The 17,685-nt window shown below is 36.4% G+C and overlaps 2 protein-coding genes across 4 annotated transcripts; both read left to right on the plus strand.

Moving 5' to 3' along the window:
• The first annotated feature begins 1,119 nt into the window (after positions 1 to 1,119).
• LOC140797959 (probable LRR receptor-like protein kinase At1g51890) lies at positions 1,120 to 7,353 on the plus strand. 3 transcript variants are annotated; one of them, XM_073151669.1, is made up of 12 exons: positions 1,120 to 1,451; positions 1,531 to 2,015; positions 2,906 to 3,041; positions 3,149 to 3,220; positions 3,312 to 3,383; positions 3,466 to 3,534; positions 4,164 to 4,339; positions 4,445 to 4,749; positions 5,590 to 5,716; positions 6,185 to 6,253; positions 6,362 to 6,554; positions 6,689 to 7,353. In XM_073151669.1, the coding sequence occupies exons 1-12, from the start codon at positions 1,135 to 1,137 to the stop codon at positions 7,101 to 7,103; spliced, it is 2,436 nt and encodes an 811-aa protein (XP_073007770.1). In that variant the 5' UTR covers positions 1,120 to 1,134; the 3' UTR covers positions 7,104 to 7,353. The 3 variants fall into 3 exon arrangements, with proteins under 3 accessions (XP_073007770.1, XP_073007771.1, XP_073007772.1); XM_073151670.1 differs by having other exon boundaries at positions 6,766 to 7,353; XM_073151671.1 differs by lacking the exon at positions 6,689 to 7,353 and having other exon boundaries at positions 6,341 to 6,503.
• Positions 7,354 to 9,345: 1,992 nt separating this feature from the next.
• On the plus strand, positions 9,346 to 17,302 carry LOC140798337 (putative leucine-rich repeat receptor-like serine/threonine-protein kinase At2g19230). The gene is made up of 13 exons (XM_073152165.1): positions 9,346 to 9,552; positions 11,292 to 11,856; positions 11,937 to 12,424; positions 12,626 to 12,761; positions 12,855 to 12,926; positions 13,017 to 13,088; positions 13,171 to 13,248; positions 13,494 to 13,645; positions 13,743 to 14,050; positions 14,907 to 15,033; positions 16,059 to 16,127; positions 16,243 to 16,435; positions 16,707 to 17,302. The coding sequence occupies exons 1-13, from the start codon at positions 9,435 to 9,437 to the stop codon at positions 17,116 to 17,118; spliced, it is 2,790 nt and encodes a 929-aa protein (XP_073008266.1). The 5' UTR covers positions 9,346 to 9,434; the 3' UTR covers positions 17,119 to 17,302.
• The last annotated feature ends 383 nt before the right edge of the window (positions 17,303 to 17,685 follow it).

Raw genomic sequence — 17,685 nt, forward strand, 5'->3', positions numbered from 1 at the left:
CCCAGTTACTTCTTTGACTATTTCTCTTATCTTGTTTGACTAAATATATGAGAAAACCATAAGAAAAAAATTCGAACAACAACTTATTAGCTTCTGATTTTATTCCACTGGCGAACCGTTCTATTTTACATTGCACATATCTATGTCAACGAACATGGCATAATTAGCCAATGGTTCTTAACTACTTCTTATTAATGTCTCAGTTTGAAACTTATTGAAAGCTATAAGAAGTACCTCTGTTTCTTGTGTTGCTTTCAGCTAGCACCTGTCGATTAAGAATTATCCAAAGGACCATACGGCAACAGTGACAATATAATAGTAGCTTAATTTTCCAACACCTTTACCAATTCAATTGTTTAAGTATACTGGAGCTAGGCGAGTGAAAACGCCAGATAAGGTCAGAAACAGGCCCACGGTTCGTAGATCAGAGTTTAACAAACCCCCCTGTTTGACATCTATAAAGATTAGATTAGATGTGACGACGGTTATGAGGTCGTTAATGCGTTTGGGTGCAAGAAATGATACAGAAATTTCAATGTTCTGTGGGTGGGAGTGGAAAAAGTAGATGCAATAAAGTAATAGGATATATGACGAAGTCGATCTTAGGAGTTATATATGGCCATCTGAACCATTAAGTTGCTGCATGGGAAGCTAAAGTTGAAGGGGAGATCGATCGAATGGTGCAGATCTTAGAGAAGGAGATGGTGTTATGGTGTAGATCTCTTGTCCTGGGTGTCTTGCTTGCAGCAGTTCAAGTTCATGGACAGACACCTAGTAGCGATGGTATATATGTTACATATGTTCTCATATATATATATATATATATAATTCATCAGCAAGAGATCTTGCTATCACTAATCTATTATATATTTCGTTTCCTATTTGTAGGTTTCATTAGCATCGACTGTGGTGCCACTGATGATTACACTGACAGCAATACAACTATACCCTATACCACGGATGATCAGTACATAGATAGACACCGGCACAAAATACAACGTTGCGTCGAATTATATCGACGCCTCGCTCCCCAAGCAGTATACAACTGTGAGAAGCTTTTCCAAGGGAGATCGGAATTGCTACGTCTTAAAGCCAGCAATCCCAAATCACAAGTATTTTCTTAGAGCAAGCTTCATGTACGGGAACTATGATGGAAAGAATAGTCTGCGAAATAACATTCCACTCTTATTTGATCTGTACATTGGAGTCAACCTTTGGAAGACGGTGAACATCTCCGATCCATCCAGTCGATTCACGTACGAAGCTATCACCGTCACCTTGGGCGATTTCGTTTCGGTTTGTCTGATAAGAACTGGCTCTTGGATTCCTTTCATATCTTTGTTGGAGTTGAGGCCATTGAAGTCCACACTCTATCCCGCTGCGAGTTCTTCAAGTAATATCGTGTTTTCCGCGCGCCGCAACTTTGGGGAAAAAACTGATAAGATAATTCGGTGAGTTAATTTTGCGATTTTTAATTTTATTTAAATAACTTTTAAAAAAAAACTGATAAGAGAAGTTATATGTACACAGATATCCTGACGACCCGCACGACCGCATATGGAAGCCGTTGACCAATACGGCCAACCTCATATCGACCACCTCGATCGTCAGGAACTACCAGACCGATCTGTTCGAGGCGCCCTCCGCCGTGATGCAGACGGCGACCACGACCGCCGGAATCAACGACACCATCGAGTTCTACTGGGACTCCGAGATCAGCAATGTCGGGCCGTACTACTATGCGAACCTTTTCATCTGCGAGCTGGAAGACCTCTCAGGGAAAGATGTGAGGGAGATCGACATATACGTCGGCGGCGTGTTGTGGTTCGAGCACTTTAGGCCACCCTACCTGATGTCGGCTTATGTTTATAGCATCTCCGAGTTGGAACACCTCGATCGGTATCAATTCACTCTGAAAGTCTCCAAGAATTCCACTCGTCCTCCCATCATCAACGCTGTCGAAGTGTACTCCCTGCAGACCATCGGAGATGCCGCCATGACCAACATCGGAGATGGTACGTATACCACCTTTTTTAATTACGGTTTTACTAGTAAATTATCAAAAGAGACCCTGAACCACCGAACATTTAACATATGCAGGGTGCTCTCTGTGATTTACTGAAATTAAAATATCAGGTATAAAAATCAAATAAATATATAATACAAGGTGCGAAATGAAAAATCTCATTATATTTACTGATAGGAGAATTTCATAACCAGATGTGGATTGTTTTTAATATCGTACACTGTGTTCTGCATTAATTATGATCTACAATCTATTTATTTTTCTGCTGATTTTAATTCCACAATTGTATTTTCCAAAACACATCTTATTATTTGGAGTGCTTATTCTAAACTTCGATGATGAATATAAAATTTGTTCAGGATGTTTTTTTGGTATGTTATAAAAGAACAGAAATTCAATTAAAAACATTAAATATATAGGGTGTAAACGATAATAAATGCATAATATAGGGTGTGAATTGAACCATGGGATTTTACCTTGGTCGGACAGCTTCAGCTCTGCGCCTGATTGTTAATATCTTTCAACAATCCGATTAAAGAACCCGGATAGTTCGTATCGTCTTAGGGGAGCTCTAAATTGCGAGATTTGGGGTTATGGCTTACAATTTAGGATTTTTTCGTGGACTACAAAATCTAGTTCTTCCACCACACAAATTGCTGCAACTGAAGTCTAAAACCATTGGAGTTTATCATGGCAACTATGATCGGCGCACAGAAACCCTGGAAGGGAAGTTGCTGATTCAATACTTTTTTATATTTCAATTCGTAATAAATTTCAAGGAGCATGTATGATTTCTGTGGTAGAACAGTCAAATCTTTCTCTCTCTCTTCCTGTTAAGTGCTTGCATGTCTAATCTTTGTTCTATGTTTATTCCTACAGCTGAGGCCATGTTGGCGATCAAGGCAGGGTATAAAGTGAAGAAAAATTGGGCGGGTGATCCATGTGCTCCAAAACAGTACGTTTGGGATGGCGTCACTTGTAGCAACGGTGGTAGTGATTCGAGGATTATAGCTCTGTGAGTATCCAACAAAGAGAACTTATGCCAATCTTCTTAGGAGAATGTGTTCTTTGAAATTATGGATGAAAGGGATATATATCCTAATGGATTCAGCTGTGCTGCAGAAATTTATCCTCCAGTGGATTGGTTGGTCTGGTGTCCACTTCCTTTTCCAGTCTCACAGCAATCACATCCTTGTGAGTATGAACCAGGGCAAAATTTAGCTAAATAGATTACAAAAATGCATGGAACTTCTAATTCGTGTGCAATTTTGTTATTTTGTTTTAGGGATTTGTCTTACAACAACTTAAGTGGAAAAATACCTGATTCTCTAGCAGATATATCATCGCTCCATGTTTTGTAAGTTTTAGCAGCAGATATACTGTTCCGTTTTTCTTCAATGAATGGTTTTAGGTCCTTGATGCAATCTGCCTTTGTACAGAAATTTGACAGGAAACTGCATCACAGAAATCCCTGAGTCCCTCAAAAAAAAGGAGTCACTTACATTGAGGTTTGTTTCCGATCAAGTCCTTCCACTTCTCTACCAATTATAGTAGCAAAAAAGCTCGTCATGGTTCAACTATGTTTGCGAAAAAACTCCATCAACTGCTGTATTCTAATAAAGTAAAACAACCCCAGATTCAGTTCAATTTATTTGGGGGCACCTGTAGTCTAACCATTGATGATCTCCTTATTGGTTAAGTTGCTGATTAGCTCTGTTATTCTAATTCGTGACAGAAGCAATAGTTATTTATATGCATATTTTTTAAATAAGACAAGTTTAGCCAGTCTTTGCAAGTTGTTAGGCAGCTACAGTAATTTGATGCTTACTCATTCTTGTAATTGTTTCTACTCTAAATTGAAAGAAAGGATTTGGTTTTGAGAATGGTTGATGTTGAAGTGTATCTTTCACATTAGGCACATAAGAGGGATTCAACTTCGCAGCAATGAGACAATGTCTTTTTAAATGCTGACACAAATGTTTCTGTCTGCAACAAGATGGAATCTTCTTTCTCTTTTTCTGTAGCATGAACTGAACTGTATTAAAAGATTATTCATACTCCAAAAGTTTTTATTGTTCTTCTTGAGGTCAAATTACTGCTAATATATCATAATTTGTTTTTTTTTTTCTGATGCTAGATTTGACAATAATTCTGATACATGTAACGGTAGCAACTCTCCTACCGGTGACAGCCCTACTCCTGCTACAAAGAAGAAGCTAACTACAACTATAATTATAGTTATTTCAGTTGTTCCTGCCATTCTACTGGTAGTGTTAGTACTTATTGTGTGGAGAATTATAAGGAAGCACCCAGGTAGTTTTCTAGTAGCAATCCTTGCTTCTACAGTAGTGCTTAATTTTGCTTTTCAAGTATTAGACAATATTTGGCTTGCATGATGTGTAATATCTATTATTCCAGCTGGCAATCATGAAGTTGTTCAGGCGCCATCTGAGACCCGCCAATTCAATGTGGATCATGGAGGCAATCAGATGTCACCTGGGAATCACCAATTCAATTTGGATCATAAAGACAGTCAGCTGCCATCTGAGAGTCGCCAATTCATGTATACGGAATTGGAGAACATAACTAAGAAATTTTCTCATACCCTTGGAAAAGGAGGATTTGGGACTGTATTTCATGGTTCCTTAGAAGATGGCATCGAAGTTGCTGTCAAGATGTGCTCTCTATCATCAGAACAAGCCCCTACTTTTTTTTTGGCTGAGGTAACTCATTATCTATCTTGTCAGGCATCTAGCATCTATGATTTGAAAGTTAGGTCTTTTGGCGGAGTATAATAGAGGTTACTAGTTAGAATGCTAAACAACTTAAAGGTCTTAACATTCTTAAAAAAAGAAAAATAAAAAAAGAGGGTGCTTAGACACTTGATTTGCTATAGATGGCAAATTAAGACATTTAATATGCATTAGGATACTGATGGTGTGAAGGTATAATATGAAGAGAGAATAAGATTCTAGAGACGAATAGATTAGCCAACCTGGGCAAAGAAGTTTTTTTAGTTCTTTTTTCCATTAGTCAATCTACTGCCTGTTACATTTTGAGCTCTCTAATGGCCATTTGTAAAATATCCTAGCTTGCTCTGAAAAAAAAAGACTTTTATTCCTAATAGGACTTTTTAGATAACCTAAAAACCCTAATTTGGACTCTTTATGACTACTTAAATAATTAGAAAATACCTCATGGTTATTATAACGGTGACTTCAAATGAAGTTAGTTGGTAGATAAATAAATCTAGGAAAAAACCCTAAGATCTAACTAAACTTCAATCTAGACTTCAATTCTTCATCAGTGATTGTTGATATTACGTGACATATGTGCTTTTATGAAGAAAGTTGCTTATAAATAAAAATAATAAATCAAGCACTTGATTATTTATTGAAGAAGATGAAATTTTCCTTGTACTCTTTTTTCTCAAGCTGACAGCTACCCTAATGCTAGTTTAGAATTTTAGAATTTCTCTGAACAAAACATAAGATTTTAGTAGACTCATTAGGATACTATTATCCCGAGCTTCCTTTGATAATATATTGTAGTATGTTCTGTAGGTGGAGAATTTGTCAAAAGTTCGTCACAAGAACCTGGTTTCTTTGGTTGGCTACTGCACAGATAGAGGTTGCATGGCAGTCGTTTATGAGTATATGCCTCTTGGAAGCCTTGAAGATCATTTGACAGGTTGGTGAGCGTGTAACTTAACCTCTATCGAGTCTATCATGTAGTGCATATCTAGCTTAAAGCTTTGCTTTGTCTATGAGCCAGCCCAAGTCAAAAGTTTTTCTTTCTCTACCTAGCTTGTGGAATATCAAACATCGCATCCGATTTGAAGATTTCACAGTACTGTGAAAGTTGAGTTTGGTTTATTTAGTTGGTTGAGTGACTTTATTTTCTTATCTTTCGTTTGTCTTATTTACTTCTTTGATTAATTGACTAGATTTGCCCTTCTAAATTATTTTGATTGTTGAGAAGTAGAGGTAAATTCTTGCTAACATAATGATATCATCCATCATCCATCAAACATAATTCTTTTGTTTCAAATATTACTGAAAGTTGGGCTCTTACGAAGATTTAAATGTGAATTGATGATATTGCAAATTTGCATAGCAATTAGCAAGCATTACTAATGGATTTTTTATGACCTTAAAGGTAAAGCTGGCAATAGTAGAGCCTTGAGTTGGGCAGAGCGCCTCCAAATAGTACTCGATGCTGCACAAGGTTTTGGGGGCATAAAATGCATCTTGCTTGTCCAATTTTCTCTTGTAATTAAGCTAAACAACCCTTAACTTTTCCTTTCCACATTAGATGTTCTTTGACTTGATATAGGCCTGGATTATCTGTACAATGGATGCCCAACACCAATAATTCACAGAGACATAAAGAGCAGCAACATTCTTTTGGGCAAAAATCTAGAGGCAAAGGTATCTGACTTCGGGCTCTCAAAGGCCTTCCACAGTGATTTACAAACCCACGTCTCAATGACAGCACTTGCTTTCTCCCCAGGCTACATTGATCCAATGTATGTTTCCATGCCTTGTTTTTCTTTATGCTGTAGAAGTCGGTTGTTTGGGATCTCATTGCTAAAGAATATCACGATTTCTTTTGGAGTTGTTTGTATTTGCCTATTCTTGATGCCTTTTCATACTTATTAAGGTGCTTGCAATCTTGGAGATTCAATGAGAAGACTGATGTGTACAGCTTTGGAGTGGTTCTTTTGGAAATTATTACAGGAGAACCTCCTATACGTCGTGTGGGTGACGCTCATATAATTGAACGTGCTCAACTGAGTTTTGGGGTAGGAGATATGAATGCAATTGTCGATGCAAGGTTGCAAGGGGTGTACAACGCTGACTCTATCTGGAAGGTTGCAGAACTAGCAATGAAATGCACGGCAAGAGCCATTAATCAGAGACCAAATATGGCTGAAGTTGTCATGCAGCTTAGGGAGAGCTTGGGATGTGAGACTGCTGAAAGGAGCAAGAGCCTGATTGTTGAAAACATTACCGTCTCAAGACAAGACACTATATTCGTGAAAGAGTCAGCCATATTTGGTCCATCTGCAAGATAAGCTCATCCCATCTTCGTTCCGACAAGTGAGTTGAATTTTGTTCGATTTGGACATGCAAGAATACCTGCAGTTGTGTTGCTTTTTGCGTGGTATTGTAGTGTGAAGATAGATATCTGCAGTTGTGTTGATTTGCGTGTGGTATTGCTGTGTGACAGATATGTAGTTGTGTTGCAATAATTTGTGCAACAGAACCATTATTCAGAGTAATCAAGTTGCTTATCTGAGACTACTATGACAAAGCTTTGTGGAATCATAGAACCTGCCGTCTTACTCGTAGATTCCAGAGCTAGCAAAGGCTTTTATCTCTGCTGTTTTCTGGTAGCAAATCATGTCCATTTCTCCATTTTGTCTCACAGACCAATTGAGCAGGGTAGAAAGGAATTCCACATTTAGTATTATTCTTTTCTTCTTCTTGTTTATTTCTCTCTAATCAGTCTAACTAATAAATACGAAGGAGCATTTTAATATCTTGGATGTAGCTATCTTAAATAAGATGAAAATTCTAGCAATTTTACTTCAGTTGTAAATACGGAGAATAGTTTAGTATAAAATAGTTTATATAGAAATGATAAAATGATTTTAGACGTAAAATATATTTAACCCAAATAATATCAAAGTTGACTTTTTCTAGTTGTATATTATACTGTATAGCGTATTGCAGTATAAATTTTTCGTTTAATGTCAAAGTTGACCTTTTCTAATTGTATATTATTCTGGATAGCGTATTGTAGTGTAGAGCTTTCTGTTTTGAGGTAAAATAAGGAAAAGGAAACAACGATCAGATAATCGATGCCCTTCGAAAACAAACGTTATTCTGATGACGACTTGATAACATTATCTTGTTGATGTGCATTCTTTTTGACCTTTTCAATGATCTTTGTTTCCACATATAACGGAGTATGCCGTTGTGCAAGAGTTTTGACCAAACTAGTTTTTGTTCCAACTTTATTTTACCTAAATAAATTATCCTTTAAATTTATTATTAAATAAGGTCTAATTTATTATAGCTCTAATAAAAACGCTGAACTGATCAACATTTTTTTTTCTCAGCGAAAAGCTCGGTCCTAAAATACTAAATTAATCAGCATTATATATATATATATATATTAGAAAAAATATTAAACTGATCAATATTTTTGTTAGAGCTACGGTAAAATAATAAACTCGAGTACTAATCTATTTCAGTAAAAAAAAAAAAAGAGGAGGAGGGGGTTCTAATTAGGTCAGAAACAGGTTGTGAATGTATTATCATTCATAAAAGGAATTAAATACAAGTTGTATGATAAGTGAGTCGATAAATGAATCAATCACCAAGTATATTTTGCGGTAATCTAAATCCTCGGACAAATATTAAGCTAACGTGGCTCAACCCACTCCTGCCCTATTAAAGAATCATTCCTCGATCCACTGCTCTTGATCTATTAAAAGATGTACAAAATTTAAATGGTATGGCATTTGAGGCTAAGCTCCGGATTTAATTAGCATGGCCTTAATATGATATAAAAAGGTAAAAATATATTAATTTTGAAAAAAATAAATGATATATAAATTAACGGATTAAAATACACTTTAATTTTAATGATGAAAATGATATATTTAAATCATGTCAAAGTAAAATTAAAATTTATATTTTATTTATTGAAAAGTGAACTTAATTAGAGATTAAAAAATAAAAAAAATATTTTATTATTAAATTTGGCTAGGGTCCGGACCAAATTTATAAATCTTCCTATAACTCAAAGCAAATAAGAGCTTAGTATTTTTTTATCGACAAAGTAGGGTCAACTTGCCAGAACCATTCTAATTTATTTCCATCTATATAGAAAGAACATAATATAACTAGAAATTGGCTCTTATTAATATCTCTGTTTGAAACTTTACTAGATTATAGTAATGGCTGATGGGAGATATGAAGTACCAATTGCATCATTAATTCAGAATAATAAGACGTAACTTACTTGGGATAAACTTTAACAATATAATGATACGTTTTCCAATACCTTTACCTCCCTTTCAATATACTTGAGACAGCTCCTTAACTCTTTTTTCAATAAAATGAAATGCCAGACAAGGTCAGAAGCGTGCCCTCGATATACATCTTACACTGTGGCATTTAGATAGTCGTTGACGTGAAGCTGGCAATGATAACAATGTGATGGCAGTTCTTGGGTCGTTGTAGGTGCATGAAATCATACGGAGTTTTTTATGATCTTTAAATGGAGTGGAAAACCGTAGTGCAATTAATTAAGTAATAGAATGATGATTGATGAAGTCCAGAAAGAGTTGATATATAGGGAAACAAGGCTGCAGTAATTAATGGCGTAGGTGGCAATGGGGTATCTAATTAGAGCCTTGGAGAAGAAGAAGATGGCGTTATGGTGTAGATCTCTTCTCTTGGGTGTGTTGCTTGCAGCAGTTCAAGTTCATGGCCAGTCTCCCACTATTGAGGGTATGTTACATATCTTCTGCCTGAAGCTTGTTTTAATCCTCAACTCGTTGATGCAAAGCCTTCTGTTTCTTCAATACAAACGAGATCACCAATTAAAGCTTGTTTATTTTATTTTTATTTTAAATTTTTCATGAATTTAAAGACTACCCAAATGAGCAGTTGAATTGCCGAAAGACGGCTTGGTTGTTGTTATTGCACTCAGCTATTTGAGCTGTTGGGAGATGGATCGGGGAAAAGTAAGAAGAAATAAAAATAAAAATTAAGGAGATGTAGATTTTGCGTGGTTTATCTAATTAGGAATATGTCCATGGAAATCACATCAATTTTACTAAAGTAGAATAAAAAAGATTATAAGACAGAAGAACCTTTCAATCTACAACCAACAACTTTACATTTTTCATCTTTATTCTCTCTCTATAAAGCTTTGACCTTTTTTGTTTTCATGTTTATATAACTGTTTTGAGATACAAATAATATATAGATTTTTTAGAAAACCTAATTTATCCAACTAGAATTGTTGGGCGCTGAATCTAATATTCAAGATTTATTTTGATTATCACAAGAAAGAATAAGAGCATCATTATCCGAAGAGAATTCATTAGAAAAGTTTTCCTCTGAGTGTTGTTCTCCACCTATTTTAATTTTTTGTGCCCTATATTTATGTTTGATGTGTTTTTTTATTGCCGCAGTTTTAGCACTCTTGTAGAAATTTTGAACTATTTTTTTTTCTGATCATTATCATTTTCTTTATAGATCTTACTGTCTTTGTGAGTTATTTTTCATTTCCCTTTTGCTAGTAAGATATTTTTCTTTTTAGATTCTTTACCGAGAAGAAATCCCACTACATCATCAAACTTTAAGATATTTGCTTCTCATGAGTTATTTACTACTATAACTAGGTTGTCTTAATTATCTAATAGATACAATAAAATCAATAGGGCCGAACATCATCATAAAATTTGATATCAATCGATTCTAATTGATTCGTGATAATGTTAAATTTATTCAGATGTTTTACCACACTATCATTTTCAGACATCTTCATATTGAACAATCTTGTTTGAAGCCAAAGTTTTTTTATACATCCTCATCAAGCCACTATAAAATATATAGTTACCTTCTCCATCGAGATGTTGAAAACCACTTACACTGTAAGTGTAAGTTAGAGCATCCCTAGGATTTTCAAATCTAGTTTGCTCAACTTAGTATCATCAATATTTTTAGGTTTATTTGTGCTTTCACATAAAAGCAAAGAAAAGTCCTTTAGTAGATGTAATTTTTTTATCTACATCTCATAAAGCAACATTATTTTAATTGAACTTCTCAATCTAAATTTTTTTTTCTTCTTCTATCGCTCCCACTTAAACTACAATTCAAGACCTCAAGTAAGATAAAAGAAATACAAAGAAAGTAAGGAAACATAGATTTTATGTGATTGACCAATTAGAGCTACATCCACGGAGATCTCCTCTATTTCACAACATAACTCTTTTAGATATGCAAACAATACATATGTTTCTCAAAAAACCTAATTTATTCGACTATGATTTGTCGGAGCATTCAAACACCGATGAAAACATCTTTTGCCAACTCATTTGAATGCCTATTAGAACGCTTGTTCTCAAGAATTGGGGTTTGAATGCCCGGAGACCCCGCATCTTAATATGAGATTCCTGTATGGGAGATGCTTCTACTTCTATACAGAATGATAATTTCTTTTGTTCCTATCTTTTATTTAGGTTTCATTAGCATAGACTGTGGCGCCACTAGCAATTCCAGTGATAGCATTACAGGAATACCCTATACCACAGATGATCAATTTATAGAAACTGGGACAAACCACAATGTTGCTTCCAATTATATCGACTCCTCGATTCGCAAGCAGTATACGACTGTCAGAAGCTTTCCTGAGGGAGATCGTAATTGCTATACCTTACAGCCTGCAATCCAAGGTTATAAGTATCTTCTTAGAGCAGGCTTCATGTATGGGAACTACGATGGAAATAACAGCGTGAGGGCGAACGGTCCGTTGCTATTCGATCTCCACATTGGAGTCAATCTTTGGGATACAGTGAACATCACGACGACATCCTCTACTCATGTGTACGAAGCTATAAGTGTTGCGTTGGGCGATTTCGTATCAGTTTGTCTGACGAGAAGAAGCGACTCTTCTTCCACTCCTTTCATCTCTTTACTGGAGATGAGGCAATTGAAGTCCACGCTCTATCCCACTGCCACCTCTTCCAGCTATATCGTCCTTTTTACACGCGTCAACTTTGGAGCAACTGAAGATAACATAATTCGGTAAGTATGTTGGACGTATAATACTGCAGACGTCGAAATAAAAATTTTCTATAAGAGAATTAAGGTGAATTCATTTGCAGATACCCCGGCGACCCGTACGACCGCATCTGGAAGACTATGAACTTCACCAAGGATGTGCTAACTACCGCATCTAAGGTCAACAACTATCAAAATGACCATTTCGAGGTCCCGTCTGTCGTGCACCAGACCGCTGCCGTGGCCGCAAACGTCAACGGCAGCACGATGGGTTTCCGCTGGGACTCCGAGATCAGAAGCGTCGGGCCGTACTACTATGTGAACCTTCATTTCTCTGAGCTCGAACCCCTCTCAGGAACGGACGTCAGGGAGTTCGACGTCTACTACAATGACGAGTTGTGGTACGAACACTACAGGCCACCCTACCTCATGTCCGGCTATATATATAGCACCGGTCCACTGAGGCAGAGCCTTCAGTATAAGTTCACTTTCAATGCCACCCAGAACGCCACTCGTCCTCCCCTCATCAATGCGGTTGAGATCTATTCTCTCTGGAGCATGGCAGATGTCTCGATGACTCGCATCGGAGACGGTATGTTATTACTTTTCGAATCCCCTTTAAGTTCATCATGGGGCATAAACAAGTCAATACAGTGGGGGAAAAGGAAAACCCTATCTTTATGAAATGTGTTTTGCATCTCTAATCTCCATTTCATCACATGACTTCGTAAAATTTTCGCATGCTTGTTCACCTACAATTATAATTCAATGTCATCCCTTTTTGTGGTACCAGTTGAGGCCATGTTGGCAATCAAAGAAGCTTATAAAGTGAAGAAAAATTGGATGGGTGATCCATGTTTTCCAAAACAGTATGGTTGGGATGGTCTGAGTTGTAGTATCGGTGGTAATGATTCAAGGATTATAGCTGTGTGAGTATCCAAGAAAGATAACTTGTGCAAATTTTCTTAGGAGTCATATTTTCTGGGAAAAATTGCTGATGAAAAGATTCAACTCTGCCGCAGAAACTTATCCTCTAGTGGATTGGTTGGTCAGGTGTCCACCTTCTTTTCCCGTCTCACAGCAATCAAGTCCCTGTAAGTATGAAACCCTCGCAAAATTTAGCTCGATAGAGTTTGAAAATTACGAGGAACTTCTACTTACCTAATTAAGTTATCTTCTTTTAGGGATTTGTCTTACAATAACTTAACCGGAAAAATCCCTGATTCTCTAGCAGATATATCATCCCTCAATGAGTTGTAAGTGTTTGTACCAGATTTACTGTTCTGGTTATCTTAAATGAGTACTTTTAGATCCTTGATGCAATCTATACTTGTGCAGGAATCTGACTGGAAACTGCATCGCAGAAATCCCTGATCGCCTTGATAAGAGGTCAAAAGATGGTTCACTCAAATTGAGGTTTGTTCCTAATCAACTACTTTTGAGGAAAAAATAATGACTCCATGAACTACTGCATTTAATAAACTAAAAGTCTAAAACAGCTCCACTATTGATTCATTTTCTTTGGGGCACTCTGTAGTAGAACCATCGAAGATCACATTATCGGTTAAGTTGTTGTTTAACTCATGAAAAAGGCCGATAGTTCTATTATTCTTCTAAGCTCATATTACTGCTGATGTTTTGCAAACTTTTTTTGATGCTAGCTTTGACAAATGTAACGGTAGCAACTCTACTATCACTGCAAAGAAGAAGACGATAACTACACCATTAATCATAGTTCTTTCAGTTGTTCCTGCCATTCTCTTGCTAGTGGTGGCGGTACTCATTGTGTGGAAAATTAGAAGAAGGACCCAAGGTAGTTTTCTAACAGCAATCTTTGCTTCTACATTAGTGCTTAGTTTCACATAAGTACCAGATAATATTCAAACTTATTATGTTATCTATTGTTCCAGCTGTCAATAGTGAAGCAGTTCAGTCGCAGCCTTCTGGGGGCTGGCAATTAAATGTTGATCGCGGAAGCAGTCAGCTGACATATTCGAGTCACCTATCAGATGTGGATCATAAAGACGGTCAGCTGCCATTTGAGAGTCGCCAATTCATGTATACAGACTTGGTGAACATAACCAAGAATTTTTCTCAGACCCTTGGAAAAGGAGGATTTGGGACTGTATTTCATGGTTCCTTGGAAGATGGCACTGAGGTTGCAGTCAAGATGTGCTCTCTATCATCAGAACAAGCGCCTACTCTGTTTTTGGCTGAGGTAACTTAAGTTGTGTATCACTAGGCATCTATGATTTGAAAATTAGTTTTTTTGCTATAGATGGCAAATTAAGATATTTCATATGATTTAAGGCATTGATTGTGCCACTGAAAGGCATGTGCCCTTGGGAATGATGCAATTGTGCACCATGCAGTAGAAGTGAAACATAGAGTAGAGAAGGTAGAAGATTAAGAGAAATAAGATTCTAGAGAGGAATGTATATATGGAGACGGATAATAAAAGACAATCAGGCTAAAGAAGCTCCTTAGTTCTTTTCAATTTTCATTAATCAATCCATTGGCTATTACTATTTTCAGCCCTCAAATGGTCGTCTGTAGAAAACCCTAGCTTGGTCTTCTAACAAAATGACTCACTTCTAATAGGACATTTTAGATAACCCAAAAACCTTAATTTGGACTCTTTAGGACTAGTAAAATAACAAGAACATAGCTCAAGATTACTGAAAGTCTGTAACAGTCAACAGGTATCACAGTTCCATGAACAGTATGTTGCAGTGAGTTCAGAAGAAGTTAGTTTGTAGATAAATAATCTGAAAAAAAGAAAATAAATCTAAGATCTAATTTAAACTTGAATCTAGACTTCAATTCTTCATTAATGATTGTTGTGATTGCATGACATATGAGTTTTTATGGAGAAAGTTGCTTGTAATTGCAAAATAAATCAGCTACTTGATTATTTATACACGAGGATAAAATATGTCCTTGTCTTTCTTTTTTCAAGCTGATGGCTGCCTTTAGATTTTCATAATTTCTGCGCAGAACATAACATTTCAGCTCTCACTGAGATATTATTTTGTAAACCTTCCTCTGATAATATTTTGAAGTATTTTCTGTAGGTCGAGAATTTGTCAAGAGTTCGTCACAAGAATCTGGTTTCTTTGGTTGGCTACTGCATGGATAGAGGTTGCTTGGCGGTCGTTTATGAGTATATGCCTCTTGGAAGTCTTGAAGATCATTTGAGAGGTTGGTGAACGGTAAATTAATTACTATGTAGATCTATCATCTGGAGCATATCTAGCATAAAGCTTAGTCTGTTTCTCCTAATCGACAAATTGCTCTCATCATTCTTTTCTCCTGTTTTGTATAAAATGATAATGCAGATGTAAAAATTATTTTTCTCATCTGTTTCCTTTTCTAATGGATCATGGTCTAAAAGTCGGAATCCACTATGCATGCAATCAAGGGACTACATAGCACATATGCGATATGTGGTTGCATATGGGAGTGCATGTTTTTGATATTTAACAATACATAAATTGACAAGTATATGCAGAGCAATTTGAAAATAAAAATAGAAAAAATAATCTTGTCTGTTCTCATTTCTTATGCCCTAGTTCAAGTCTCTAGTTTTCTTCACCTAGCTAGCTTTATAGAATATCAAACACCGAGTCCAATTTGATGACTTATGCAATGTGAAAGTTGAGTGTGATATAATCATATAAATATATAATTAATTGGCTGAATGACCTTATTGTCTGGTGATTCTGTAATAGACAATTAATTTTGAGCATGATGTTATAGAATCACTGCATAGATAGAGCATATTTGCGCTGTTAAGTAGAGGTAAATTTTTGCTAGCATAGTGATATCTCATCTGTCAAACATAATTTTTTTTTTGTAATTTTTATTGAGACTTCGGCTCTTGTGAAGATTTTAAATATGAACTGACAATATTGGAAAATTTATAAGGTTTTCATTTCCGTAGTAGTGTATTTTGTTTCCTAAAATGTGCTTGTTGAAAATGGATTTAATCAGAAAAACAGAATTAGATGAACTGTGAATTCCTACATAAAGAATGTAGCTTTTCTTGGTGCAGCAGGAATCAAAAGAGATAGTTCACCTGTAGCACACGAAACACATAAGTATCACATAATTCCATTGCCCAGAAGGTATTAATTGTTGGATGTCATTAAAAGGAGGTTTGACTAGCATATTATGCATACAAGTTTATATCAAGCATTACTAATGTATTTTTTATGACCTTAAAGGTAAAGCTGGCCTTAGTAGAGCCTTGAGTTGGGCAGAGCGCCTCCAAATAGTACTCGATGCTGCACAAGGTTCTGGGGGCATAAAACACATTTTTCCTATCCAATTTTCTCTTGTTCTTAAGCTAAACAATTTATAATTTTTCCTTCTCTAATTAGATGTTCGATGTTCTTTGACTTGATATAGGCCTGGACTATCTGTACAATGGATGCCCAAAACCAATAATTCACAGAGACATAAAGAGCAGCAACATTCTTTTAGGGAAAAACCTGGAGGCCAAGGTATCTGATTTTGGGCTCTCTAAGGCCTTCCACAGTGATTTACAAACACACGTTTCAATGACAGCGCTTGCTTTCTCCCCAGGCTACGTTGATCCTGTGTATGTCTCCATGCTTTCTCTTTTTCTTTATGCTGCGGAATTTGGTGGTTTGGGACCTCTCATTGCCAAAGGGAGGGGATTCTAATCATGATGGAAATGATTTGACTTAATATAACCACAATTTAAAGATATGCATGCTTAGTCAAGAATACTGTTTGATTAACAAAAGGAAAAGAAGAACCGAAAAACAAGCTCCAAAATATAGGATATTAAGATTCTTTTGAAGTTGTTTTATATCTACCTAACCCTGATGCTTTTTCATACTTATTAGGTGCTTGCAATCTTGGAAATTCAATGAGAAGACTGATGTGTATAGCTTTGGAGTGGTTCTTTTGGAAATTATCACCGGAGAACCTCCTATTCAGCGTGTTGGTGATGTTCATATAATTGAACGAGCTCAACTGCGTTTTGGGCAAGGGGATATTGATGCAATTGTTGATCCAAGGTTGCAACGGATGTACAACACCGACTCTGTTTGGAAGGTTGCAGAGCTAGCAATGAAGTGCACAACAAAAGCCATTAATCAAAGACCAAAGATGGCTGAAGTTGTCACGCAGCTTAGGGAGAGCTTGGAATGTGAGACTGCTGGAAGGAGGAAGAACATGACCGGTGAAAGCACTGCCTCAGGCCCTGGCATTACATTCACGAAAGAATCAGTCATATATGGTCCATCCGCAAGATAAGTTGATCTTATCCTCCTTCCATCAAATGTGAGTTGACTTTGTTCGATTGAATAGTGGAGAATATCTTGTAGTTGTGTTGCTTTGAGTGTGTGATATTGTAGTGTGTGGTGAAATCTATGTATTATACTAATTTGTGCAACGAGAACCATTATTCAGAATAATCAAGCTGCTTATGACTTGCTAAGACTGCCATGACAAGCATTGTGGAATCACAGAACTTGTCTTACTACTAGTTTTCCGAGCTACTGTCTCTACTATATTGTTACAGCATTAGTATGCCGATTTCATCGGTTTGTCTCACACATGCCATATTTTATGGAATTTTCGTACAACAAACTTAATCAAATTGTACCTGATTTTATAGCGAACATAACATCCCTCCAAAGTACTAAAGTTAAATATACGACTCCAACTAGGATTGGACAACAGCGCCATTAATCTCAAAATGCCAATAGTGGATCTCCAAAGTCTTATTTCTAAGAGTATGCTACACGAGCAGAAACAATAACCGCAGTGCTAACAACTTAGCTAGGTTTTCTTACCTAAAGCAATGTAGTAAGGAATGAG

The sequence above is a fragment of the Typha latifolia genome, chromosome 11 (genome assembly GCF_019914945.1).
Source record: "Typha latifolia isolate L0001 chromosome 11, TyphaL0001v2, whole genome shotgun sequence".
Classification (NCBI taxonomy): domain Eukaryota; kingdom Viridiplantae; phylum Streptophyta; class Magnoliopsida; order Poales; family Typhaceae; genus Typha; species Typha latifolia.